Below are 27,500 nucleotides of genomic sequence, written 5' to 3' on the forward strand. Positions count from 1 at the left end.
ACAAAGCAGCGACAAAACGCCAGCCCAGATAGTCAAGCAGTGTGAAAACATCTGTGACATGACTACTTTGAAAATCATGCAGTCTGAACTCGGCATTACAGGCAAATTAATTGGTCCAAAAACCTTACTTCCGCATCTCAGCATAAGCTCAACATTAATACTTATACACATGTCTGCACCACTCATGTTGTCACCATTGGTTGCGCTTGATGAACGAAAACTCACCAGTTCTGGGTGGTTGGCGAGGCCACAGTGTTTACAAGCATCTTCAGGTGGAAACTCATTGGATTGTTCTGATTCGGCCTCACTGTTGTGGTCTCCTTTCTCAGATTTATTATCGTCATTTTCAGCTTTGTCATCGACTGCTTCCTCCTCCTGAGCTACTTTAGATTTGCAATTCTTCATACGAATTCTCGACCACCGAGTGCGCCTGTGTCTTCGTTTCCCCTAAAAGAGTCAACAAACACGTTGGTTAATAAAAGCATCCTGTAAAATGCATTGGACTTTATGTCAAACACTTTTAAGGTACCTTAAGAGGCTTAGGAGTGTCCACTTTCTTGGAAAGCACTTTTGCTTTTTCGTTGTCTACGTGCTCATCTTCATACTGAGCCGCTGAAAGTTTTCTGTCTTGTTTCCCATCCCGACTATTAGCCACTTTAGGGCTTGGCTTGGAAATTCTGGCAGATCTCCGTAAGGATCTCCGATTGCCAGTTTCTGACTCCTCGATCTCCTTATGCTGAAGCTCTGGCGTTCGTCTATGAAGTGGGATCTTAATCTTCAAGCGAATCCCTTCCTTCTGAAGCTCTGACGATACTTCTTCATCATTGTTGCGTCCGTTTTTTTCACCTTCTCCAGTCTTCCTCTTTAAAACTTCCCCAATGTTTGAGGAGAGCTTCATTTTTTGGCTGTCTTCTCTCACTTGCAGCTTGGATTTGGTCTTTTGTGACCTCCTCTTTCTTGTGCCTTTCGGTCCTTTGCTTTTACCCTCATCCTGAACCACAACATCAGCTTCCTCTCCTATTGTCTTGGTGTTTTTGAGTTCTTTGTTGTCACTTTTTTCAATGGTTTCCTCAACTGAAGTGGTCTGCATCTCTGTTGTAGACTCCTCAACCACTTTTGCAGACACATCAAGCATCTTATTGCAACCGTCTTTTGACAAATCTTCAGGTATACTACAAGTAAGAGGACCGTCTTCTTTAACCATTGTATTCCCAACAAGCACAGACTGTCTTACACTATCTGTGCCTGCAACTTCAGTCAAGACATTCCCATTCCCATGATGACCATTTGAGGAACTATCGTTTTCATCCAAAGGCCTCTTTCGTTCAATGGGACCCTTGATAACTCCAACACCGATGTATTGGTTAATATCAAGCTTCCCAATTGGCTCCTGTGGGACAGTGATGATTCCCATTGATCCTTTATCCCCATCACCAGGGTACTGTCCTTTGATTTGCTCCTCCTTCAATGGCAAAACAGCAGGATTGCGAACGATTATCCCTCCGGTGCTGATGCTACCATTGCTGTTAAGGTTGTTATTATTGTGATTAATATTACTGTAGTGATTGGTAACGTCGTATCCTCCACTTCTTTTCAACTCCCTCTTCTTTAGTGGTATTTTAGCTTGTTGGTCACTCTTTATAGTTCTGGCCAAGTTCTCAAACAACGTCTCTTTCTTGTCTTCATTCGTCTCCGGTTTTATCGCTGGTTCTTGTTTGATGGAAGCGGGAGGCATTACGACTGAAATGGCATTCCAGGGTTTGGGACAATCTTTTGGTTCTTGTTTGACAAGAGTTTTAATTGTACTGACTCTGTTGTCGATTACCACTCTGGGGTTGAGATTTTGAGTTAATTTCTCTGATTTAACAAGATCCATTGGTGTTTCTTTTTTAATTTCTTTAGATATCGAATCAATTTTATTGGAACGTATAGTGCTATTGGTAAAGTCTACTTGTCCTGGTATGTGATTCTTCAAATCCCCAACCTCACCTTAAAAACAAGACAAGGTAGAACTACGTGAGAAACATCTAAGATTTAGCATCTAATAATTTTCTACTAGTTTTAAATGACAACTAGTCCGTATTTTGTTGAAAACATGCACCTGTTAATATCTCTAGCACTTAAAGGAAGTAATCTTCCAAAGATTTTTACCTTTAACACCTTCTGTCTCCATATTTGGGCTGGTGGGAGCGTCTTGCTTGTCTTGGTCAGTCACAGCAGGCTCAATCTTCGCTTTAAGTTGTTCTAATGTATCTGCAAGGTCATTCCTATTCCTGTTTTAAGTCAAATGCATTTCTTAAACCAAACGAGGTATATAAACTGGCGTAAACAGTAATAAGATTAGCTATATTGATAACTTTCCATGGAGTTTCTTATTCGGACAGAATTAGAATGACTACTAAAACCTTACGATAATATTGTCTTTGGTGTGGATGTGCCGTAATATGTTCTTGTAGCTTGTATACTAGTGTCACCCCTCCAGCTTGACTTGCACCATCTACCTCATCAAGCAGGATTCTACAGCATCTAGGGTTAGTTGCTTATGCATCTCTTGAGGCATAGGTTGTTATTGCAGAGTCCCTACTAGTTAGGTTCTTTTGCACTTGCCAGGCATACACACTTACATCCGGGTCACGGCACCAATGCCACCTCTCTGGTTCTACCTAGACTGCACAGAGTAGGATTTGAACTATCTGTATCAGTAAAAGTTGGAGGTCGGCTAACAATATTAGGATCCATTTTGAACTCAGAGAGTGAGGTTTGTTTGCACAGCTCCTAAAAGCTGGGCTTTGTTCAACTCACCACGACTAAACTCTCACATCCGGGTCACGGCACCAAAGTAACTCCTCTGGTTCTACCTTGACTGCACAGAGTAGGATTTAAACTATCCACTTCAGTAATCGAGGCAGACAAGCTAACAATATTAGGATGCTTTTTGAGATCTGAAAAGTGAGGTTTTCTGGCACAGCTCCTACTAGTTGTGCTGTGTTACACTCACCAGCACTAAAATCTCACATCCGGGTCACGGCACCAACGCAATTTCTTTTGTTCTACCTTGACTGCACAGATTAGGATATAAACTATCCACTTCAGTGAAAGATGGAGTTGAGTTAACAATTTTAGGATTGTTTTTGAGGCCAGGGGAGTGAGGTTCACCTGCACAGCTCTTACTAACTGGCTTTTAATTCTCTTATACCACTAAACCTCACTCATATATCAAGATAATGGAACCAATTTAACCTCACCAGTTATACTCACACTGAACCAAGGATGTGATGAACTGCAACAATATAAGAGCAAGCTAAGAAGGATATACTTGTTAGTATGTTTCTTGAGACTAGGGGGCTGAGTTTTACATGCATAGCTTCTACTAACTGGCCTTTGTTAAATTCACCCTCTGAATCTCGCTCACATCAGGGTCATGATTCTCCTCACAGTGGACAAAGCGATTAAAGTTGCTTTCTTGGTCATCATGCTAGCAAGAATGCTAAAGACGGTAGCATCTATTTCACCTCAGGAGACCACATGGAGTGACGGTTACTTGCACAGCTCCTACTAGCTAGCCTCTGTTACACTTGTCTGGCCTAAACATCACTCCTATCTGGGTCACGGCACCAACTGGAAATCCAGAGTGGGATTTAAACAGCCATCTTTAGCAAAAGATGCACACAATCAAAGAAGTGTCATGAATTGGTACATCTCTTGAGGACAGGGGAGTGAGATTTACTAGCATAACTCCCAGTAGCTGGCCTCTGTTAAACTCGCCCCCTAACCTCACTTGTATCCGGGTCACGGCACCAATATAAATACAATGCTTTAACATTCAATTTGGCATCTTTGCAATAGGATGTGGGCATGGATTCCACTTATCAAGAAGCATTTTTAGTAGAAAATATGTTTTGTTTTCAGAAACAATAAGTAATAAGTGAGTTTTTCCTTATATGAGTCATTATACTAATAGGGTAAGTAAAATGTTCTTGTTTTCAGCATGAAATAAGTTTATTTAACTTATCTCACTGACACATAATTTAGCTTGTTTTAAGGAAAAGCACATTTAATTTTGATTTATTGTTAACAAATAATGTTAAAATGCAGACTTTAAATGTGCAAATCATCTTCATTTCAATCAGAGTTTATAATTCCTAATAACTAAATTCTGCTTTTGTCCCCACATTTTGCTCACCTCGCAATTAACTTCCAGGAGGACCCATCCAAATCATCCTGCTCCTCAGAATAAACACGTATGTTCTGTTCTTGATCTAACTGGAACCAGTACAGAAGACCTTCCTTGTCTCTACCGATGGGCTGCAGGCGCATCGTGTCCGGATCTTCCTCATTGATTAACGTCTTAAACTTAAGATTGTCGTCAAACTGGCACTCACACAAGTACTGTTAAAGAAATAAACAATAAGGGTGAATCTCACAATCACATTTTTGGCCTGAAATAAATAACAAAACTAAATATGTTTTTGATTTGGGGTCAAACTTGACAAGTTCAAGCCATGAATCATCATTAAACTTTTTATAGACAATTTCAATGTGGTGATGTCATTAGCCCATGAACATTTCCTGCTTGTAATCAAACTATTTCATAAGTGTATAAGGGTGCTTTCACATCTGTAGTTCGCTTCATTTGGTCCGAACCAGGCGCAATAAATGATACATAACAGGATCAGTGTAATGAGTATTTTCCTAATTTTGTGGATTCCTGTCTGCCATTAACAGTCCTCTTCAGTTTCCTGTGCAGCGCATGCGTGTTGCTAGGGTAATTGTAAACGTCCGGGAAAAGCGCATTTATTTCAAACTATGATCAAAACTGACTGGAACTACCTGTGTGTTTCAACAAAAATAATGTGCACCCTCCAGCCAATCAGAATCAAGAATTTCAACAGACCATGAAATAAAGGGTGCTTTCACATCTGTAGTTCGCTTCATTTGGTCCGGACCAAGCGCAATAAACGATACATTGTTGCATCTTCTGCCGTATTTGGGTCGTTTTCACACCACACTGCTGGCTTTGATCCGAACCAGTTGAAACGAACCAAAATGCAGTCATCTGACAAAATCCACATCTCTCATTGGCCAGATGTTGTTGAACATATTTCCTAAACTGCTTATTGATTGGTCAGAATTCACGTGCGGGAAAATGCCAGTGAACTCCCGCAGGTAAACAAAACCTTTTACTCTGGAGGGACGTAACTCTGGATGATTGTATCCTTGCTTTAGATAAACTATACATTACGAAAATTAAGTGCGGCCGCGGCTGGAAAACACTGTTTAATGCATCACTCGTCACTTCAGGAGGAGCCGTGAATTAATTTAGCTAAACTGCGACATGGTCATCTTGCAGAAATATTACCAACGATCCATCAGGTAATGTTTTCCTCTCTCTCTCTCTCTGTTGGTAAAGCGCTGTCAAGAAATATTTTTCCTCCATATCCCATAATGCACTGCGCATTGGCCTAGGCAGCTGAATTAGTCCAAAACGCGCAGTACTTTTTGCGGTTGGACCTGTTTTAGTACTGATCATATTCTCACCACCAATGAACCGCTCCAGGGTTCGTTTGAAAGCATACCGAGACCACCTCTTCAAGCAGGTCTCGGTACGCTTATTTGGTCCGCTTTTGGTGCGCACTCGAGTACGATTGCTCCATTCTCACCTGCCCAAACGAACCGCACCAAAAGGGGGAAACGAACTCTAGTGCGATTCAATCGAACTAAATAAGGCAGGTGTGAAAGCACCCCAAGAGGTAATTCAATCATAAATTAATTTTAAAACAGCTATCATAACATGATTTATTAATATGTGGCTCTTTTTTTATTTCTCGTAAGCTGTTGAAATACATTGGGACCATTGTTTTTGTTTACATCCCTCCCCTGTAAAGTAACACTGACCTTTAATATGTCAGTTTTACACTCAACCGTCATTTCCAGGTAGCTCTTTCTCTCCATCTCCCATGCCCAGGTGCTGTTAAATTCCTGGCAAACCTGCATCAACAATATTTCACAGATGCATTTGCATGGACATTTCCATATTAATAGCAAAAACTATTATTTTAAAGCTAAAACACTCTCTTACCTTCACGAGATACTTCTCCCATCTGTCTGGAGTTACAGACTTTCCGATCTTCCGCAGTAGTTTGATATGGAGCTCAATCAATGGCCGAGGAACTAAAAATAGCACAAAAGGTACGATTAACTTTGACTGACATTTTTAATATTTTAGTTTTGGGAATGCTCAAGTCTATTTTTGTGAAATTTCCAAAAGGATCATTCCATTTGTGTTTTTTTAATAAAATAAATGTCACTTGCTTAAACTTTTTTTTCGATAATACAGACATTATACGACCCCTATTATTTTGCCTGAATTTTAATAAATGGTCGGTAATATTTTTTATTATTGTTATATACAAAAGAAAAAATAAATAGTATACACTTGAAGCAACTAAATTAGCAAACAGTCCAGCCTATTAAAATGAATAGCTGTTATAAAGAAATAGAATCAAGCTATCAAATCTCATCAGCCTTTCTTCACAGTATAGCTCACACATTCTGATTAAAGAGCAGCGAATGAAGCTCATTTATTTGGATTTTTTCGTTTGATTACATTAAATAACAGAGGTGTCACTTTAAAAATGCACACATCTACATTATAATCAAAGCATTTGATGGCTTTCCTAACTTTTATGCTCATTTAGGACAAAATTAGTTGTTTGAAAAAAAAAAACTCACCAAGATCGACATCTTTAGATGTTATTATTATTAATTATGTGTATATGTCTGCTCCAACACATTCTGTTTTTACATTACTGTGACGGTTGGGTTTAGGGTGGGCGTTTTCATTCATTATTTGTGCATACCCACTGCATATGGGCATTTGTAATTATGTACACACCCACTATACATATACACTTGTAATCATGCTTATTTATCTGCATACTACTGATTATTAATAGCAACCTGCACATATATTCATATATTGTAACATATACACTTGTAATCATGTTTAGTTATCTGCACACTACTGATTATTAATAGCAACCTGCACATATATTCATATATTGTAACATATACACTTGTATTCATGTTTAGTTATCTGCACACTACTGATTATTAATAGCAACCTGTACATATATTCATATATTGTAACATATACACTTGTATTCATGTTTATCTATCTGCACACTACTGATTATTAATAGCAACCTGCACATATATTCATATATTGCAAATCTGTTCATAGCTTATCCAACCTGTAGATAATGTTCATAGTACATCCATCTGTAAATATCACCATAGTTTTCTATAACTGCACTTTATAACTTATTCCTGTATCCTGCACTTGCTGCTATTGCACTGCTGGTTAGACCTAAACTGCATTTCGTTGCATTGTACTTGTACATGTGTAATGACAATAAAGTTGAATCTAATCTAATCTAATCTAATTATTTATTGCCTTGTCAGCTACTAAGGCTATTTTCATGGCAAGAGCATTTCAGTAATTAACAAACATCAACAGTAAACAAATAAATAATTGAATATACAGTTTAAATAAGATTTTTCTGCTTAATACATGTTAAATTTTTCTGGTGTCACTTTGTTAAAAATGTCCTTAAGAGACTTCTCATCATAAAAGGTCTTTCTGGAGTCACTGAAAGCAGGGCAGTCCAGTAACATGTGTTTTACGCTCCATGGGGTTTTACAGTGCAAACATTGGGTAGGGTCTTCATCTTTGAGTAAAAAGTTACATGTTAATCTTGAATGTCCAATACGACATCTGGTAAAAATGACTTGATCAGCTCGTTTCTTAAAATGTGTTATACCTCTGTGTGTAATTTCAGGCTGGATTTCGTGTAATTTATTGTTTTTCAGAGTATCCCACTCCTCTTGCCACTTGTTTAAAATATAATTGTTAATAAAAGGTCTCATCTCTGATGGAGAAGTTTGACATTTGTTCACAGCTTATTTTACAGCAGCTTTAACAGCTGCATCCGCTCGTTCATTCCCTGAAAGTCCAACATGTCCTGGTATTAGGGTGGGCGTTAATAAAATACAACAAATGGGAAATTTAATAATAGAAATAATTCTCGTCAACTTCCGGCCGCAACCATCTGCTTGTTAAGTGTGACGTCACGCGGAGCGGCTTCCGGGTCCAAGCGCTCTATTCAACTGTATGGGGAGACTCATGAAATGGAAATAATAAACGTTTACAAAGCGATTCAATACTTTCGAAAGTCACGATCGCAATATATATGTCCATGCCTAATATCCGATAGCCAGAAAGTGATTCTGTGTTTTATAAATTGTTAAATTTTTGGTATTTGTTATGCAGCAAGCCCAGAGATTGCTGTGTACACTGACTTTATGTTAAATTTACTTTAATGTGTGATAGGAATAAAACGCGATCATAAACGAATGATTTCTCCACTCAAATCAATGGTGGCTTGGACCCGGAAACAGTATACATACGTCACAAACACGTCACCACTTAACAAGCGGATTGAAATAATTCTCGTTAACTTCCGGCCGCAACCATCTGCTTGTTAAGTGTGATGTCACGCGAAGAGGCTTCCGGGTCCAAGCGCTCTATTCAACTGTATGGGGAGACTCATAAAATGGAAATAATAAACGTTTACAAAGCGATTCAATACTTTCGAAAGTCACGATCGCAATATATATGTCCATGCCTAATATCCGATGGCCAGAAAGTGATTCTGTGTTTTATAAATTGTTAAATTTTTGGTATTTGTTATGCAGCAAGCCCAGAGATTGCTGTGTACACTGACTTTATGTAAAATTTACTTTAATGTGTGATAGGAATAAAACGCGATCATAAACGAATGATTTCTCCACTCAAATCAATGGTGGCTTGGACCCGGAAACAGTATTACATACGTCACCAACACGTCACCACTTAACAAGCGGATTGAAATAATTCTCGTTAACTTCCGGCCGCAACCATCTGCTTGTTAAGTGTGACGTCACGCAAAGGCTTCCGGGTCCAAGCGCTCTATTCAACTGTATGGGGAGACTCATAAAATGGTAATAATAAACGTTTACAAAGCGATTCAATACTTTCGAAAATCACAATCGCAATATATATGTCCATGCCTAATATCCGATAGCCAGAAAGTGATTCATTTTTATATAAATTGTTAACATTTTGGTATTTGTTATGCAGCAAGCCCACAGATTGTTGTGTACACTATGACTTCATATAAAATTTACCTTAATGTCTGATATGAATTAAAAGTAATCATAAACAAAAAATTTCTCAACTCAAATGAGTGGCGACTTGGACCCGGAAACAGTATTACATACGTCACCAACGTCACCACTTAAGCGGATATCTGATCTAGCAACAACCAGCGATCTGCGAAACTTGACGCACAACCTTGCGTTTAGGCTCCGACGCATTTGCATGCGTATGAATGGAAGTCTATGGGGAGAAAAGTCCAGTGTGACCGCAGCTTAATACTATATAAATAGTAGTTACTAACTATGCTAAGTGTTTTAATATGTCATCAAATGATTTGTGTTCTAAATATGCATTAATATGAACACAAATAATATTTTAAATATGAAAATGATAAAGATATTATACACATGTGTTTATTTACCCATTAATTAATGTATTTGCAGTAGGTAGTGCTGTCGCCTCACAGCAAGAAGGTCGCTGGTTCGAGCCTCAGCTCAGTTGGCGTTTCTGTGCGGAGTTTGCATGTTCTCCCTGCGTTTGCGTGTGTTTCCTCCAACAGTATCTGGATGCAGCCTTTATGATGCCGGCTGAGACTGCATCGCTCAGCTATGCAATGTCAGACACAATGCAATCAAATGGAGCTAGTGACGTCACTGTGATGGGTAGGGTTAGGGGTGGGGTTAGGTGAGCCCATTAAAAAGCATTGGATGCAGCCCAGATTGCACAGCACCAGGTCTGCAGCCAGACCCCTCTTGTTTCCTTCGGTTTCCCCCCCAGTTCAAAGACATGCGGTACAGGTGTATTGAGTAGGCTAAATTGTCCGTAGTGTATGAGTGTGTGTGTGTGTGGATGTGTGTGTGGATGTTTCCCAGAGATGGGTTGCGGCTGGAAGGGCATCCGCTTGCTGGATAAGTTGGCGGTTCATTCCGCTGTGGCGACCCTGGTTAGTAAAGGGACTAAGCCAACAAGAATGAATGAATAATTAATGTATTTAATGATACTCAATCCCCCTTTCATTTTTGACTTGTAGAATAATAAGTCTTCTGTACCATTAATTTTTCTTTTACTTAGCTATAATTAATCCACTTGTGAATTAATGAATTAGAAAACACCTCACTGATACTACGTCAACAAATTAATCCAATCAGCTGTCAGCAATGTCCATGCAAACCAGTAATAATGAAGTGACGTTCGCATACGCGGATCCAAAATAACAGCGTTAGCATCATGATATTCACATTCAACGACTGCCACACGACACCAATGTGTTCACAATTAATACAGCCTACAAATGGGGGGCGTGGCATAAACCGTCGCGCGTAAACAAATCAGTGTTATTAGTACAATAATCATAATTTAGCATAGGAAGTTTGACAGCGGCCTGCGCATGCGCGCTGTGCGCCTACCGTCTCATCGGTGTTTATAATCTGAATCTAAAACGTATCAAGCCAATTAATCGTTCAATTCTGAAGTGTCTCACTGTTTACATCTGACCCAGAGCACGATGACACCCTTAGAAGTGTGTTTATTAACCCCGAAGCTATTCATGTTTGGAGATGAGTCTTAATTATATATATTTTTCCACTAGCAAAGGGAGGAAAACACATGACTCTTTTAAAACACACTGCTCACACGCTCCGTCTGAAAACATCAGCGACTCGATCGCCATCCAAACAAAGACTACAAGGCTTAAAGTTTGAGTGATCCAACCCGAGATGAGCAAAGATGATGAGGAGCCAAACAAACAAACAAGCAGAGCAAACCGCGCAGCTCACCCGCGGATGTGTCCTGTAAGTACCGCTCCAGCTGCGGGAAACTGAGCTCGGGCAGATCCAGAACCGGGCCGTAGCGCTCCAGAAAGGAGCAAACCACCGCAAAACCGGGGCTGTGGGCTGGAGCGAGAGCCGCCGTGCTGGTGGTGCCCGGAGCAGCCATCTTTCCTGGAGATGACGAGCTTTGCTTAGACCCAAAACTGCCCACAATACACCGCGACACCCACCCAGAGCATCATCCGGAGGGGCAACTCGCGTGTACGGCGCACCACAATGCCACCGGCATCATCATCATCATCATCATCATCATCGTCGTCGTCGTCATGAGCATTATTATCTTATTCATAATTAATACATTTACAGTATTTTCGTTTTTGAATGCCAAACGTGCATGATAATAAGGAAATGGGAGAATTATATAGAGTAAAGATAACATTCAGAAGAAAAAGAAACAACGTTGTTATCTTTACACTTAAAGAGATACAACAATAACAAGAGCATAAACAAAACAAAACATGTGGGATTGCATGAAATAATCTGAAATAAAGAATATTTACAAAAATATAATTATCCTCAGTATTAGTATCTTCATTATAATTATTTTTACAGCCTTTTTAAAATACCAAACATATAATAATTTAATAATTCATAATAACAGGTAAACGAGACAATGGTGTCTTATAAATGTAAATACAACAATAACAAGAAAATGTAATCCAAAAAATGTGAGTTTGCATGAATTAATCTGTTACAAAACCTATAAACAGAAATAAAGTATCTTCATCACAATAGCACGCGTTAGTGCTGCTTTATCATGCTTAGAGTTTTCTGTTTTGTTCACTGAGTAGCTTGTTTATTGGTGACAGGGATGAATGGTGAATTCATACAGATTGTATTATTATATAATAAATATATTTATAATGCATGAGAGATACATAATATAATGTAATATAGTATAATAATGTAATATAATATAATGTAATATAATATAATATCATGTAATATAGTATAATAAATTGCAATATAATATAATGTAATATAATATAATGCAATCAAATATAATATAATATAATGTAATATAATATAATGCAATCAAATATAATATAATGCAATATAATAATGTAATATAATATAATTAATTCTTTCTTTTTATTTTCAGCTTAGTCCGTTTATTAATCTGGGGTTGCCAGCTTATGTTTTATGCAGCGGATTCCCATCTCTGGGAAACATTCATACACACTTATTCACACAAATACACTACGGACAATTTAGCCTACCCAATTCACCTGTACCACATGTCTTTGGACTGTGGGTGAAACCAGAGCCACCGGAGGAAACCCATGCGGATGCCGCAGAACATGCAAACTCCACACAGAAACACCAACTGACCCAGCCGAGGCTTGAACCAGCGAACTTCTTGCTGTGAGGCGTCATCACTACCTACTGCGCCAACGCATTGCCCCAATATAATATAATCTAATAAAATAACTAAAATAGAATATATTTAATGTAATATAATAAAATTTAATATATAATATAATATAATGTAATATAATATAATAAAATGTAATATATAATATAATAAAATGTAATATATAATATAATATGATAATGTAATATAATAAAATGTAATATATATTATAATGTAATATAATATAATAAAATGAAATATAATATAATGCAATATAATATAGTTTATTTACCGGGACATAAATGCTTTATATTTAAATACGAAAATAATGTACAAACAAAACAGGGCAGAAAAACCTTTTTATTCTCCCATATCATATAATATTCAAAATAATGTATAAATAAAATAAATTATAATTATTACATTATATTATAATTTATATATTATTATATTATAATGTAAATTATTAATAAAATTAATAATAATATAGGCGGTTCATTCCGCTTTGGCGACCCCAAATTATTAAAAGGACAAGAAAAAAATGAATGAATGAATAATAATGTTGCATTAAAATAAACTACAACATGAAATAATATATAATCGATAAAAATCACATCCAACCATAACTATTTATTCAAGACCCGCATGAATAAGTTCATAAATGCATTAAATTTAAAGGTTATTAAAAAGTATAACAGGGAAAAATCATGTAATCGGTGCCTCTATCTGACTCCAGCATTTAGTACGTCACTGAACGGCAGCCAATCAGCGCAAACGCACGCTGAACTGACGCTGGCAGTAGACGTAGGTGGTGGGTGTGTCCCTGCGTCACATGAAGAGAAACACAACACACACAGGGAAGGTTGAGTTGCTGTCCGAGGCAAGATTATATAATATAATAAACATATTTATAATGCATGAGAGATTTTAAAGTCGAATAGTTTAAAGCTTCGAATAGTTAAAACAGCGTTTAACGTATAAACAGCAGGCTTTTATTTATATGCACGACGTACAAGCGTTTCTTAACTACATGTATCGTTACTGAAATGTATATTGGATTAATTTGATATTAAAAAAGCTATTAATGTTGGCTTTATTAAAGTCAAATATCTTAAAACACTACAATGATGTTGCCAGATTGTACTACTGTATTTACACTCCAAGTAACCATATAAACGAATAATACGTTTCCATATAGTAAACATAGTATGGCAGAATACAATATAAAAGCTCAAGACTCACTGAATTGATGTGATATATCTTAAAACACTGTACAATGATGTTGTCAGACTGTAATATTGTATTTAAACTCCATGTAACTATATAAATAGCATAGTACTTTTCCATATAGTAAACATACTATGGCAGAATACAATGTAAAAAGTCCAGACTTACCGAATTAATGTGAATTGTCTTCTACACTGTTACAGGAAAGACAAGATCATGTCGTCTCCAGAAATTGCTTCCTTATCCTGGGGCCACATGAAGGTCAAAGGTTGCTCCACATCCTATAAAGACTGTAAAGTGTGGCCTGGTGGCAGCCGTGCATGGGACTGGCGTGAAACCGGCACAAATGTGAGATCAGCCTCAGCCTATGTTCATAATATCTGCAATTCACTGTAACATGATTTAGCTGTGCATTTAACAGACAGAAGGGACTTTCATTGCATCAAGGGACACAATTAATTGGTTCATTCATACCTTCCTAGGAATCAGTCTCTGTATCAAACTAATAAAAGTAATGTAATTCACATTAAAAACACATCCCATTTTAGTCATCAGTGTCAGATTTTACTTTAGACCACAAAACCATTGTGGTGTATTTGTAGGAGTAGCCAACAATACATTGTAGGAGCACAAAAAAAATATCTAATTTTCTTTAATGACAAAAAACATTACGTAAAAATCCATGAAGATGTTTTGTACATTTTATTTTGTAAGTATGTCAACATTTTCATTCATTCATTTTCTTTCCGGCTCAGTCCCTTTATTAATCAGGGGTCGCCACTGCGGAATGAACCGCCAACTTATCCAGCATATGTTTAACACAGCGGAAGCCCTTCCAGCTGCAACCCATTACTGGGAAAGCTCAATACACTCTCATTCACAACAGACAATTCAGCTTACCCAATTGACCCGTACCACATGTGTTTGGACTGTGGAGAAAACCAGAGCACCTGGAGGAAACCCACACCACCACAGGGAGAACATGCAAACTCCATACAGAAACACCAACTTAATCAGCCAGAACTCGAACCAGCAACCTTCTAGCTTTAACACAATTAAAATGGAATATTTTGACAAACTGCACATCAACAGAAAGGTCCATTAATCTCTTGATGCATACATGTCACGTTCAAAAGAATTACCCTCATAACTCATTTAATAGTCCAGTGTGATACCTTACAAGTGTTTTTATATACACTACCTGACAAAAGTCTTGTCGAATATCCAAGTTTTAGGAACAACAAATAATAACTAGACTTCTAGCTGATCATTTGGTATCAGAAGTGGCTTATATGAAAGGCAAAGACCTCTAGATTACGCTTATTTTACCACACTAAAATATAATCATGCCTTGATCTTTTAATGATTTCATTAGGACAGTAAGATCTGACTTTGCTTAGACAAAAGTCGTGTCACTGAACAGAAATAATGTCCAGTATAGAATATAAAGTCATGAATGAATATTGTGTGTGGCTCCATCATGAGCTTGGAGGACTGCATCCATACATCTCTGCACTGACTCAAATCACTGATTAATAAAGTCATCTGGAATGGCGAAGAAAGCGTTCCTGCAGGACTCCGAGTTCATCAAGACTCTTTGGATTCATCTTCAATGCCTCCTTCATCTTACCCCAGACATACTCAATAATGTTCATGTCTGGTGACTGGGCTGGCCATCCTGGAGCACCTTGACCTTCTTTGCTTTCAGGAGCTTTGATGTGGAGGCTGAAGTATGAGCAGGAGCGCTATCCTGCTGGAGAATTGTCCCTCTCCTGTGGTTTGTAATGTAATGGGCAGCACAAATGTCTTGATACCTCAGGCTGTTGATGTTGATCATCCACTCTGCAGATCTCTCGCACGCCCTCATACTGAATGTAACCCCAAACCATGATTTTTCCTTCACCAAACTTGACTGATTTTTGTGAGACTCTCGGGTCCATGTGGGTTCCAGTAGGTCCAATAAGTCAAGTCTATCTTCTGCCATGTTTCTAAATGATCAACTAGAAGACAAGTTATTATTTGTTGCTCTTAAGAATTTTGTCAGGTAGAGTACATGCAGGGTTAAGATACATGCATTAAGATCAATTAGCTTAAATGGCAATAAAAAGCAGCATTACATTTTATTTTAACTGGCTTTACATTTAGCGGTGGCTTTACATTTCCAATCGGTGCAAAATTGGGCTGACATGGGCTTATGAGATGCATGAATATTTTTCTGTAAATCATGACAATGAAATGGTGTCATTTTTGTTTAGTTATAATATTTTTTGCATGACATTATTAACAAATACAAATCTGATTGAAAGCTGAATTACCCTTTTGACGGATGATTATTGTTTTAAATACACCTCATTTACTTACTACCATTTTACACATACTACAACAATAAGTAAACTGATGTACAGCAACTATGTAGTGACTAAAAACCACTGCATTAAAATTGCTTGTGTTAAAGGGATGTTTCACCCACAAATGAAAATTCCCTCACTATTTGTAAACACTAAACAGTACATTCTGAAGAATGCTGGATAAAAGCAGCCATTGACATCCATATTAATAAAATACTATGAAAGTCAGTGGCTGTGTAATCCAACATCCCTCAGTATAACTTGAAAGAAAAGAAACTGGTGGAGGATGAGTGAATAATTTTAATTTTTGTGTGAACTATCCCTTTAAATAAGACTTATTCAAGTGCATCTATATTTTCAGCATCATCCAGGTGTGCAGCCGTCCGATTTAGAGGAGATTTTGAGGAAAGGAGTGCAGACGCTGGTTATAGGAAGAGGGATGAGTGAAGCTCTGCAGGTAACTGTGAATCTGCTGAACAGTCACCTGAGTGTTTTAATACTTAAAGGCGCATTACGTCATTTTGACCACTAAAGGGCGCATAATGGCAACAAACAAAGACGTATTTTGATGCTGGCATGACTGAGTGTGGAATCATTGGAATTGTGGTATTTATCATCCTACAGGACTCATGATGGTTGATGAGCTAAAGTTTTCACCACTTAATATAGTGGTAGAATCAGTGTTTCCTCTAGATTTTTCCAGCTGTGGTGGCAGGCCTTTTCGTAACACAGATCTACTAACTACCTGTGGCATTATTATTTCAATGACAAATGTCGTGATTGCAGTATTATAAGTCGAGATCGCATTTATATAATAGCCTACAGCATGCGCATCTCTTTGCTTGCGCGCTGATTTCTCTGCTCGTGCACAAAACTTCTTGCCCGCCCCCTCAAATATAAGCCGCTTCAAGAGCACGCAGATCTTCTTGTGCGCTCTCAAATAAACGCTGCTGGGTGCGATTTTGTGCGTTTATGTAACAAATATGTCTCCAGCATTTATTAGATTTGCAAGGAATATTTATGAATGTCTTCAATAGACCCACAGAGTAGTATTAATGCATCCTGAAGTAAAGTGAAACGGCTATACGTCGTGTTTGCTGGCCTCACGCATCACGCACCCGTCAGCATGTCACCTTAAAGGGTAAACAAATGTCGCACAGCACTTGTACTGTTACAGAAAAGTTTGCGCTGTTATAATTCACTTACCCTTTAATACGTTTTGGTGCGATTATTACGCGCTATTAAAAAAATAAAATGTTTTGAATGAGAAGCTGTAATGGAGCAGTGGCGGAATGAGTTTTGGTGTGGCGCCCCGCCATGCAAGAATGAATGTAGCGAAAACCATGAGTATGAAGCAGATTAAGAATGAAAGTAGCGAAACTAGAGAAATGCTGAAATAATTGCTGATGAGAGATGAAAACAGCAGAGCTTTTATTATGCCTTCTGTTATAATGCCTCTCTATGCAGTCTAATAAACACAAAATAATAAAGACGCAATTCACCTAAAAACTTAAAAGAACCCCCTAATTGTCTTACCCTCCGTCAACCCTTGCCGTATATGACTTTTTTTCTGTGTGACAAACGCAGTTTTAGTAGTTCTAAATTTTATCATGGCTCTTCCATGCTGTATAATGTTGGATAGTTGAATAATCCATCCTGGTTTGTATCAACGCTGGTGGTGTAATGGTGTGGGGGATATTTTCTTGGCACACTTTGGGCCCATTAATACCAACTGAGCATCGTGTCAAGGCCACAGCCTACATGAGTATTGTGGTTGACCATGTTCATCCCTTTATGACCACAGTGTGCCTATCTTCTGATGGCTACCTCCAGCAGGATAACACACCATAAAGCACAAATCATCTCAGACTGGTTTCTTGAACATGACAATGAGTTCACTGTACTCAAATGGCCTCCACAGTCACCAGTTCTCAATCTAATAGAGCATCTTTGGGATGTGGTAAAACAGGAGATTGGCATCATGGATGTGCAGTCGACAAATCTGCAGCAACTGTGTGATGCTATCATGTCAATATGGAGCAAAATCTCTGAGAAATATTTCCAGTATCTTGTTGAATCCATGCCACAAAGGATTAAGGCAGTTCTGAAGGCAAAAGGGGACCAACCTGGTACTAGTAAGGTGTACCTAATAAAGTGGCCGGTGAATGTATGTGCTACAAAAACACACTGATCCATTTTAAAAGATACCTCCTGGTGGCATATGGGTCAGTTTTACAAAGTATGTATGTGCTTTTAGAAACTTCAAAATAAAAGTCACTATCCAACACCATTATACAGCATGGAAGAATCAGGATAAAATTTAAAACTACTCTGACCGTGTTAATCTGACAGGAAAAAAATACATGTACATTGAGGATGGCTTGAGGGTGAGTAAATTATGGGAAAATGATTATTTTTTGTGTGAATTATCCTTTTAAAGCGTCTTTGGTGTTTTCATGTTTTCTATAAATCCAGACCAGGGGTCCGTTCTTCGTACGTGGATTACTCAGTTAGCTGGATTTGGATATTGACGATTTGACACGATCCAGGATCGTTTCGTTCTTCAAAGCTGATCCGAGAGTTGTTGTCATGGCAACATTTCTGCTAGCTCAAACCTGATCGGGAGCAGGTTCAATTCATATAAACAGGATTAGATCGGCTCAGTTCAAGCAAAGATAATACAGAAAGTATGTACCGAATTCTGATATTTTCTTACAGTAGTAGTTATATACACTTGGGAAAATAATACATAATTTTTAAATATATATATAAAGTTATAGTCATTAATAAAATAAAAAAAGTTATACATATTAATAAAACGTATGCAATCTGCACCCTCGAAATGAAAGTACAAAGACTGCCATCTGGTGCAAAGAGAAAACTTTTTGAAATGAACTTTTTAGATCGCTTTAGTACAAATTGTGTATAATAGAAATGCACAATATGTGATTTTTTTAAGCAATAATACATTTATGCAGTCATAAACATGTTTTGATGGTTAATATGACAGTGATTTGATGCTTCACAAAAGTTGCAGACACCTTTACCAATATGAAAATGCTTTTGTAAACAACCTGTTATTCTTTACACCGATTAAAAAACGGCTACTATTATAAAGAAAATCTTTTCTAAACGTAGAACTAAATACATTGATTTGCATTGAAATACATGATGAATACTCTTGTCTTGACAAATGAAAGTGTAAAGCCTGCAGCTCACAACAAATGTGGAAAGTTCTTGCGTGTCATATTTAACGCACCGTTTACTGCTAATTTGATGTAATTTTGCTCACATGGATAATTGAATATTAATCAGATGATGTCATTACGCTGCTGTGCCGTCAGCCAATCATTGCATTGCTGATCATGATTTCGAGGATCGATAGATCTGTCCTTCACAACACACGCAGCGATCTCAGATCAGTTCATCCAGACATTCTAATCTGATTCGCGAACTTGTTTGAAGAACCAAATTAGCGAGAGATCAGTTATCAAGATTAAAAGATCCAGGATCTGCCAAATAATCTTAGATCATTTAAGCGAGGTACGAAGAACGGACCCCAGAAATCGACATCATTAGCATGAACACAAAACACATGCTCCATCTCACTAGTTAAAATGTATTAATTCTCTGGATTGAACATTCTTTGAAACATTTGGGATTATCTAAGTACAAATGTCAGCACAATATATAACTGTTGTAATGGATTTTGGATATTTTAATGAACAAAATCGTACATATTGAGCCTTTAAATGTGCGAAATTCGCTTTGTTGTGTTTTAGGTTCCTCCGTCCACCTTAGATTACGTGAAGAAGCAGGGAGTCGACGTTCAGGTGTTTCAGACGGAGCAGGCTGTCAGAGAATACAACGCTTTAGCAGGAAAAGGAGAAAAAGTGGGCGGAGTTTTCCACTCCACCTGCTGAAGACATTAACACAACCTGCTAATTACACTTACTACAGAGTTTAATGTGCCTTACTCTTCAAACGAACACTGTTTTCTTAATTTAGGCTTCAGGATTGTGTCTTTGTGTTAGTGAAAATGAAAACAAATTGAAAACAATTGTGCTCAGAAAATACTATATTAGCAAACGCATACACAAGGAATACAAATGAACAAAATGATTTATTTTGGATAAAAAATAACAGTGAAAGCGTCTGATTTTTGTCTCGGCTGTTAATTGCAGATATGTACACGACAGCTCAACATTGTAGGATCAGGATTTATTTAATCAGGTCAACAAGACTGCATTTATTTGATCCAAAAATACAATAAAACAGTAATATTGTGATATCAAACTGTTTGATTTTGATGTTTTACAATATTATTTTTTATTACGAGATTCGAAGCTGAATTTACTCTAGTCTTCAGTGTCACATGCTCCTTCATAAATCATTATAATTTGCTCATTTACTGTTATATTATGATTATTACTGGTCAATAAACATTCTTATAATATTTAATGTTGAATATGTTTGTTCTTGCTTCATAGTTTTGTTTGTGGAAACCTTTTAGGATAAAACACACGTGTTTTTTGTGGGGACATTACATAGGTTTGTAATGTCTACTGTACAAACTGTGTTATCTATTGCCCTAACCCCACCCTACCCCTAAAGCCAACCCTCACAGGAAACTGTAGTTTTACTTATTGTGTGATTTTGAAGCTTTTTGAGAAATGAGGATGTCAGCAATGTCCTCATAAGTCACCATCTTCTTGTAATACCTGTGTCATACCCATGTCATTTTACACATTTGTGTCCTATGTCACAAAAACCCGTACGCACATTTCAAGAGTGAAAGCAATTAACAAATGAAAGATATATGATGTCAAATATACATATATTAATATGAATAACATTATAAAAGTCTCTAATTGATTTCACTTTCACTCTTGAACAGTTTACAGTGTCCTTGATGAATTAAACTAAATACATTTCAATGCTTTTTCTAACAGTATACAGTTTCCACAAACAATATGAAGCAGCTGAACAGTTTTCAACACTAATAATAATAAAATATTAATAAAATATTTCTTCTTATACTAGAATAATTTCTGAAGCATCATGTCACACTAAAGTTTTCACAATGTAATTTATGCATGCGATTCAATGGTGAATTTACTGCAGTGTTCACATAATCCTTCATAAATGATTATAATATGCTCATTTACTGTTTTATTATGATTATTACTGGTTAATAATCATTCTTACAATATTTAATGCTGAATATGTTTGTTCTTGCTTTATAGTTGTGTTTGTGGAAACACAAACCTTCTAGGATGGATTTTTAGGATAATTTGATGAAAAAGCTCAAAATTTCACAACACACATATCTGTGTTTTTGTGAATTGTGGGGACATTACACAGGTTTCCATTGTTTTTCTACCACATAAACTGTATTTTCCATTGCTCTAACCCCACTCTACCCCTAAAGCCAACCCTCACAGGAAACTGTGTAGTTTAACTTCTGAAAAAAACTCATTCTGTGTGATTTACAAGCTTTTTGAGAAATTTGGATGTCAGCAATGTCCTCATAATTCACCAACTTTTTGTAATACCTGTGTCATACCCATGTCATTATACAGATTTGTGTCCTATGTCACAAAAACCGGCACACAAGAGTGAAAGCAAAGTAACAAATTAAATATATATGATGTAAAATAAAAATATATTAATATAAATAACATTATAAATGTCTTTAATTTATTTAGTATTCACTCTTGAACAATTTAAAGTGGCCTTGATGAATAAACTAAACACATTTTACACAAAAATATGAAGCAGCCAACCAGTTTAACACTAATAATAATAATAATAATAATAGAGTTCTTATATTTAAATGATTTCTGAAGCATCATGTGACACAAAAGACTGGAGTGATCTTGCAGAAAATTCAGCATTAAATCTCTGAAATAAATTAAATGTACACCACATTATATAAGAAAACAGTTATTCAAAATTGCAATAATATTTCAGAATTTTCTATTGTATTTATGCTCAAATAAATGCAGTCTTGATGAGCACAATGCGCACTAAAAATGTTAGACTGAATGTTTGTGTTTTGCCTGGGCTCCAGTGTCAGCGGCGGGCTGGTTTGGGCATGATGAACACTTTGACGGGTTTGCTGAGGTGTATTGTGCCCTCGATAGAGCTCTCGCTGGTAGGCAAGCCGTCCATGCTCTCGTTCCACGCGGGTTTAGAGGAGGACAGTTTACTGCTGCTGGAGCTGTAGGCCAGAAGCAGACGCACTTCAATCTGACACGGCTCTGAAAGAGGAAATAAACAGACGTGAGATGCACTGTTCATTCAAAATGCAGGATTTATTCAAAGATCAAGAGACTCAAGCTGAAGTCGGGTTTTATTGTCATTTCACTACACGTGTGGACATAAAGTGAAACAAAACATCAAGTCCTGCAGGACCACAGTGCTGCATAAATAAACACAATCATAAACATGAACATCACTGGATGTAGGAGCTATTTTAAACCTATCCATAGCTAACCAATCTAACTATACACTTATTGGCCACTATATTAGGTACACCTTACTAGTACCGGGTTGGACCCTTGCCTTCAAACCTGCCTTAATCCTTTGTGGCATAGATTCAACAAGATACTGGAAATATTCCTCAGAGATTTTGCTCCATATTGACATGATAGCATCACGGAGTAGATTTGTCGGCTGCACACTCATGATGCGAATCTCCTGTTCCACCATATCTCAAAGGTGCTCTATTGGATTGAGATCTGGTGACTGTGCAGGCCATTTGAGTACAGTGAACTCATTGTCATGTTTAAGAAAACAGTCTGAGATGATTTGTGCTTACATGGTGCATTATCCTGCAGAAAGTAGCCTTTAGAAAATGGGTACACTGTGGTCATAAAGGGATGAACATGGTCAGCAACAACACTCAGGTAGGCTGTGGCGTTGACACGATGCTCAATTGGTACTAATGGGCCCAAAGTGTGCCAAGAAAATATCGCCCACACCATTACACCACCACCACCAGCCTGACCTGTTGATACAAGGCAGGATGGATCCATGCTTTCATGTTGTTGATGCCAAATTCTGACCCGACCATCCAAATGTGGCAGCAGAAATCGAGACTCATCAGAGCAGGCAACGTTTCTCCAATCTTCTAGTGTCCAATGTTGGTGAGCTTGTGTGAATTGTAGCCTCAGTTTCCTGTTCTTAGCTGACAGGAGCGGCACCTGGTGTGGTCTTCTGCTGCTGTAGCCCATCCGCCTCAAGGTTGGACGTGTTGTGTGTTCAGAGATGCTCTTCTGCCGACCTCAGTTGTAACGAGTGCTTATTTGAGTTACTGTTGCCTTTTTATCAGCTGGAACCAGTCTGGCCATTCTCCTCTGGCATCAACAAGGCATTTGCACCCACAGAACTGCCGCTCACTGGATATTTTCTCTTTTTCAGACCATTCTCTGTAAACCCTAGAGATGTTTGTGTGTGAAAATCCCAGCAGATCAGTAGATTCGGAAATACTCAGACCAGCCTGTCTGGCACCAACAACCAGTGTTCAAAGTCTCTTAAATCCCATTTCTTCCCCATTCTGATGCTCGGTTTGAACTGCAGCAGATCGTCTTGATCATGTCTACATGCCTAAATGCATTGAGTTGCTGCCATGTGATTGGCTGATTGGAAATCTGCATTAACGAGCAGTTGGACAGGTGTACCTAATAAAGTGGGGGTCAAGTTTTTCGTTCATTAATTTATTAATCAAACTGGTTATATTGTTCATACACTGTTTTGAGGGATATTGAGTGGTGCTCAAAATTGTGATATTAAATAAAGGTTTGCATTCCAGCACTTATTAAGGTATGACCATGAAAGAGAAGGTGCAAGCAAGTGTATTTTAAAAATACAAACTATGCATAGTTTTACAGACACTGCCTGTTTAACACGAAATATGTTTTGTGAACACTTATGCTGTCTCTTGGTGCTCTAGATAGAACCACTGAATCAATATTTTTGGCGCAAACATGCATTCAAAATGGTGTGAACTAAATGGAAAAACAAAAATGATCCATGTTGTAGTTTTTGCTCACCAATATTTCATAATTGGATTTCTTAGTACCATGAAAATGTGACAAGAATCCTTGAGTGCATAAGAAATATCAAAAGTAAGACCTGCATTTAGCCTTCATCTGGTCATGCAGACACTCAGATAGCAAATAACTCAAGCAATACGCTGTCTTGTTGGACTAGATGCAGTTCTATTTATATCTGTGGAGCTGTGAGGGATCATGCTGTTCGCTACCAGTAGAGAAGGATTGGTGTTCGCAATATAGATTTATTTAAGGACAAGACCAAGACCAGCTTCTGCAAAATGATTCTTGACCAAAAATGCTGACGTCTTAAAAAACAGGTCATATATGCGTTTTCATAAAATAACGCAAGTAATGTAACGTGGCATTAATAATGTCAAAGTGTTTCTGCAGAATGTTTTTATCAACTGTGATTTTAAAAAATAAAGATGCAGTATGCAAGTTTGACATCCAGTGGTTGAACTAGGTATTGCACACCTAGTTCGAAGCACACGCAAGCGCAGGTTGCCAGATTAACGATATCAACAGAAGTGTGCCTATCTATCAAGCCTAAAGGCTGATTTGATCCACGTTCTAAATAAAAGAAACACCACACTATAGAAGGAATATTTTCTATATTAAAAAAAAAAGCTTTTGTCCTAACCAACACCTGAAATGTATATTTTAGAAACGGCTTCTGTTTCTTGCAGCTGAAGAACAGGATAAACTGACAAAGATCACCTCAGGCATGCATCATGTGCTTTATTCAGAGTAAATGCTAATAATGTGAGTTTGAGTGCCATTTTACATGACATTTATTGACATATACTGAAAGCAGAGGCAGACAGTTCACCTCAGATCTAGAAAATAAAATCATTTAAAATCGAATTTTAGAACTGTGACTCAGTGCAAGCCAACATTAGTGATTCAGCAGGTAACGTTTCATTTAATAATGTTAAAGTGATTTAATATGTATTAATTAAGTTATAAACCTTACCATCGTCATTGGAGTGCAGTGAGAGCACTATTCTGTGCTTCTGAATGGCTGTATTTAAATTTGCGTCTGGTGTAAACAGCCAAATTGCTTATCATTGCGTATCTCAATTCAATTCAATTCAGCTTTATTTGTATAGCGCTTTTAAAATGTAGATTGTGTCAAAGCAGCTTCACATAAATGGTCATAGTAACTGGATCAGGGTTGTTCAGTTTTTAGTGTTTAAGTTCAGTTCAGTTCAGTTTAGCTCAGTTCAGTGTGATTTAATCATTACTGAGAGTTCAAACACTGAAGAGCAAATTCATCGATGTGCAGCTCTACAGATCCTGAACCATGCAAGCCGGTGGCGACAGCGGAGAGGGAAAAAAAACTTCACCAATAGGAGAGTGAAGAAAAAAAACCTTGAGAAACCAGACTCAGTTGGGCACGACCATTTTAATTTCTCCGCTGGCCAAAAGTCTTGTGTAGAGCTGCAGTCTCAGCGGTGGAGGCTGGAAGCTGGCCTCAGTGAAGACTCGTCTGTCCCTGGAGCGTCACTGGGATCAGTCTCATGTTCTCCACTCCTCCATGACCACCACCGCAGCAGCTCAGGATATCGCCTGGTCCCGGATATGGACACCTTGGGATCATCTCGTCGCTGGTCTTGTCACGTAGTGTGTTGTTATGACACAGGGTTACAACGTAATCTGCTCACCTGATGTTTACGCTTGTAATATTTATATTATTTGTTAATTAATAACCTCAAGTGAAACTCTGAATCTGGGTCTCATTTCGGAGGCTGCTACTGTCCACCAGAGGTCGCATTTCAGTCTCGATTACATGCTTTAAGAACATTCCTGACTAAATGTATGAAATTTTCCACTAAGACAACCCAGGGTGCTGAAATATATTTGGCTAAAGTGGCAGTGGCCGGAATAAAAGAACCAAAACAAAGACAGACGTTCCGGCACATAATGCATGTTTTCAAAGCAGAATATCTGACTTCAGCATTGTTTTTTAGATAAACAAGAAAGTTCACTTAGCATGTTTCTTAAATACCTGCAAACATATTAGGGTATTTTTTCCACTTTACTTTTACTTACTTTTACTTTTCGACAACCTACATACAGCACCTCTAATTAGCTTCAACCATTAGAAGTTGGTTATATTCACAGACTGTTTTAAATGTGTTTAAACCCATTATAAAAATGATTTTTGCATAATAGATCTCCTTTAAGCCCTGAATTGTTCAAACGAGCTGTCTCAAAATCAAAATGATTCCAATATTAAATGCATGTTCTAAGTAAATTACAATGTTTTTGTAATTTACTTAGATGCAGATGACGCGTTTATAATCATAAGCACAAAAAGATTTTTCAAATGGAAACCCACCTGTCCATGCAGAATGAGAGAGATAAACCTGAGTGATCAGTCGCACACGGCCTGGTCCTGGAGTCCTGAAATCTCCAGGTTTGGGGTGGATTATGTGAGACTGTCCATCTGGATACAGCACCTGTGACACGACCAAGAACAAGTTTGAATAATGTTGATGAATGGTACCTGTAACTACACTGATTCGTAGTGGTAAAGTACTCCTGCAATGTGTTAGTTTTGACTTATACAGTTCTGTGGAATAATAGATTCTGATTGGTCAGTCATGACTTAACAAGTTATGTTTTTAATTAATCTATCCATCCATCCATCCGTCATATCTTTACATCTGTCTGTCTGTCCATCTATCCATCCATCCATTCATCCATCCATCCATCTATCTATCCGTGCATCCATCCATTATATCTTTACATCTGTCTGTCTGTCTGTCTATCCGTCCATCCATCCATCCATCCATCCATCCATCTCTATCTACCCATCCGTCCGTGCATCCATCCATCCATCCATCATATCTATCTATCTATCTATCTATCTATCTATCTATCTATCTATCTATCTATCTATCTATCTATCTATCTATCTATCTATCTATCTATCTATCTATCTATCTATCTATCTATCTATCTATCTATCTATCTATCTATCTATCTGCTGAGCCTATTAATATACAGTTGTGTTTTAATGTCAATGTTCAAAAAGAAGAGGTTAAAGACTCTGACCTGCACTTTGACTGTTGTCTGTGGGTCTTGCACATGTTCAAGAGTAGCGTCAATATCTAACGCCACCACCAGACCTGAGGTGAATCTCAGAGGATTGTCAGATTCTCCCGTCGGCTCGATAATAGTCGCTGAAGCCCTGTGGATCTGACAAATAAAATGCATAATTCAATAAACCTTTGCAAACAACAGAGTTCCCACTCTAAGCAAAATGTCAAATTTGCAGACTTTTCCCTGTTTGCCACTGACTAAAAAGCTGACTTTCCATGACCTATCCACCTTATTTTTCACTAAAAGTCTCCATTAAACAAAAATTGTCCTTTTTTCTGTTTTCATGACCTACATCCACTTGAAATAGTCCCGAAATGAGAAAAATGTCAATGAATGAATGAATGAATGAATGAATGACATTTCATTTTTTGAGAA

General features: G+C 37.6%; 3 protein-coding genes across 9 annotated transcripts in view; 1 reads left to right on the forward strand and 2 right to left on the reverse strand.

Moving 5' to 3' along the window:
• Nucleotides 1-11,141, reverse strand: part of rsf1a (remodeling and spacing factor 1a) — a 29,654-nt gene extending 18,513 nt beyond the window's left edge. For both annotated transcript variants that reach the window (XR_012394161.1, XM_001921640.8), the window contains exons 1-7: nt 10,975-11,141; nt 6,080-6,171; nt 5,896-5,988; nt 4,184-4,389; nt 2,152-2,273; nt 530-1,989; nt 226-447 (exon numbers count right to left, since the gene is read on the reverse strand). Coding sequence is in view for 1 of the 2 variants with exons in the window: in XM_001921640.8 (XP_001921675.3) it covers nt 226-447; nt 530-1,989; nt 2,152-2,273; nt 4,184-4,389; nt 5,896-5,988; nt 6,080-6,171; nt 10,975-11,134 (2,355 nt within the window). In the remaining variant the exon portion in view is untranslated. The remainder of the gene's footprint in view (nt 1-225; nt 448-529; nt 1,990-2,151; nt 2,274-4,183; nt 4,390-5,895; nt 5,989-6,079; nt 6,172-10,974) is intronic.
• Nucleotides 11,142-13,207: 2,066 nt separating this feature from the next.
• aamdc (adipogenesis associated, Mth938 domain containing) lies at nt 13,208-20,425 on the forward strand. Its single transcript, NM_001020764.1, is given in 4 exon segments — nt 13,208-13,262; nt 13,813-13,957; nt 16,319-16,414; nt 19,740-20,425. Coding segments are annotated over 3 exon segments (369 nt in total). The 5' UTR covers nt 13,208-13,262; nt 13,813-13,825; the 3' UTR covers nt 19,881-20,425.
• The window catches only part of ints4 (integrator complex subunit 4), a 32,950-nt gene continuing 25,511 nt past the window's right edge, over nt 20,062-27,500 (reverse strand). For 2 of the 6 annotated variants that reach the window (XR_012394165.1, XR_012394163.1), the window contains exons 21-24: nt 27,078-27,221; nt 26,359-26,479; nt 21,376-22,220; nt 20,062-20,559 (exon numbers count right to left, since the gene is read on the reverse strand). Coding sequence is in view for 2 of the 6 variants with exons in the window: in XM_017351982.4 (XP_017207471.1) it covers nt 22,033-22,220; nt 26,359-26,479; nt 27,078-27,221 (453 nt within the window). In the remaining 4 variants the exon portion in view is untranslated. Of the gene's footprint in view, nt 22,221-26,358; nt 26,480-27,077; nt 27,222-27,500 lie in introns of all 6 variants that reach the window. The other 4 variants (XR_012394164.1, XR_012394162.1, XM_017351982.4 and 1 more) reach the window with 2 other exon arrangements.

Source organism: Danio rerio, chromosome 18 (genome assembly GCF_049306965.1).
Source record: "Danio rerio strain Tuebingen ecotype United States chromosome 18, GRCz12tu, whole genome shotgun sequence".
NCBI classification, from domain to species: domain Eukaryota; kingdom Metazoa; phylum Chordata; class Actinopteri; order Cypriniformes; family Danionidae; genus Danio; species Danio rerio.